Here is a 1,873-nt window from a genome sequence, read left to right on the forward strand (position 1 = left end):
AAAAAATGGGTTTGTTTAGTCTGGAAAAGAGAAGACTAAGAGAGGATATGATAACAACTTTCAAGTAGATAAGAGGTTGTTACAAGGAGGAGGGAGAAAAATATTCTTCCTAACCTCTGAGGACAGGCTAAAAAGCAATGGGCTTAAATTACAGCAAGAGAGGTTTAGATTGAACATTAGGAAAAACTTCCTAACTGTCAGAGTGGTTAAGCATTTGAATAAATTGCCTTGGGAGGCTGTGAAATCTCCATCATTGGAGATTTTTAAGAGCAGGTTAGATAAATACCTGTCACAAACTGTCTTGATAATACTTAGTCCGGTCATGAGTTCAGAGGACTGGACTAGCTGATCTCTCGAGGTCCCTTCCAGTTCTATGATTCTATGATTTGAGAGAGAATGATCTCTAAATTTCAAAACACATTAAGAAAATGGTAAGTGATATTATCATCAACTATTTTGTAATAGAGGGAACAGAGCCTCAGAGAACAGAAGTGTAAGCCCAAGGTCAAGGAAAGAAAGAGAAAGGAAGAAAACCCAGGTTTCTGCAATCAAATTCTATTGTCCACTCCACTGGAATCTGGTGGACAGATTCCAGTGGAGTGGAAAATTTCAGATATTGTGGCTAATGTAACACATAAGACATGATCAGGAAGCTGAAGGTGAGATGTGTACAGCCATAGAAATACCAGACAGCAGTAATATTTCCAATGTCAATTAACTTAGGTCCTTTTGAAATTTTACCTAGCATGCCTCTGCTATCTGGGGTCTTCACTCAACCATTGGGATGGCAACTAGCAGAGAGAAGCCAGAAATGAAATGCTGACTGTTTTGCAGTGTAAGTTAGACTCTAAATGGCAGAATTTGTTTTATTTCCCTAGATGAAACCCACAGCAAACAAATGCCAGGGAAATCAAACGACCGTGACAGAATTCATCCTCCTGGGATTTGGGGATCTTCCTGGACTTCAAGTTCTTCTCTTCCTGCTGTTCCTAGTGATCTACATTGTGACCATGGCTGGGAACATCCTCATTGTTGTGTTAGTTGTGACTGATCAGCACCTGCATACCCCCATGTACTTCTTCCTGGGGAACTTGTCCTGCTTGGAGACCAGCTATACCTCCACCATGCTGCCCAGGATGCTGGACAGTCTCCTGACTGGGAACAGAAACATTTCTGTTCCCAGCTGCATCATACAATTATATTTCTTTGGTTCTCTGGCAGGCACAGAATGTTGTCTACTATCTGTGATGTCTTATGATCGGTATTTAGCTATATGCAAACCTCTGCATTATGCAGCCCTGATGAACGACAGGTTGTGCCTCCAGCTAGCGGTCGCGTCATGGACAGGTGGATTTGTGTCTGTTGCCTTCTTAATATCTGTGATGTCACAATTAACATTCTGTGTCCCCAATGAAATTGACCATTTCTTTTGTGATTTTAGTCCAATAATGAAACTGGCCTGCAGAGACACTTACTGGCTGGAGGTTTCAGCTGTCATACATTCCTCCCTATTCACATTTCCTCCATTTCTGTTGACCCTTGCATCTTATGTTAGTATCATCACCACCATCCTGAGAATCCCGTCCACCACTGGAGACAGAAGGCCTTTTCCACCTGCTCTTCCCACCTCATCGTGGTGACAATTTTCTATGGAACCCTCATCATTGTGTATCTGCTATCAGACTCTGATGCACTGAGGGTCTTGAACAAAGTGTGCTCTGTTTTCTATGGAGTCCTGACCCCTTTGGTCAACCCCCTCATCTACAGCCTGAGAAACGAGGAGGTGAAGGAAGCCTTGAGAAAAGCTCTCCTTAGATTTTTTGTCTTTTAGAAGAGTACAGGCATTTCAAGCTAATCATAGATTTTTGAACCT

The 1,873-nt window shown here is 42.2% G+C and overlaps 1 protein-coding gene across 1 annotated transcript; it reads left to right on the top strand.

Moving 5' to 3' along the window:
- Positions 1 to 878: 878 nt before the first annotated feature.
- Positions 879 to 1,831, top strand: LOC115638161 (olfactory receptor 6N1-like). Its single transcript, XM_030539730.1, is given in 2 exon segments — positions 879 to 1,590; positions 1,593 to 1,831. Coding segments are annotated over 2 exon segments (951 nt in total).
- The last annotated feature ends 42 nt before the right edge of the window (positions 1,832 to 1,873 follow it).

Source organism: Gopherus evgoodei, chromosome 21 (assembly GCF_007399415.2).
Source record: "Gopherus evgoodei ecotype Sinaloan lineage chromosome 21, rGopEvg1_v1.p, whole genome shotgun sequence".
Taxonomy (NCBI): domain Eukaryota; kingdom Metazoa; phylum Chordata; order Testudines; family Testudinidae; genus Gopherus; species Gopherus evgoodei.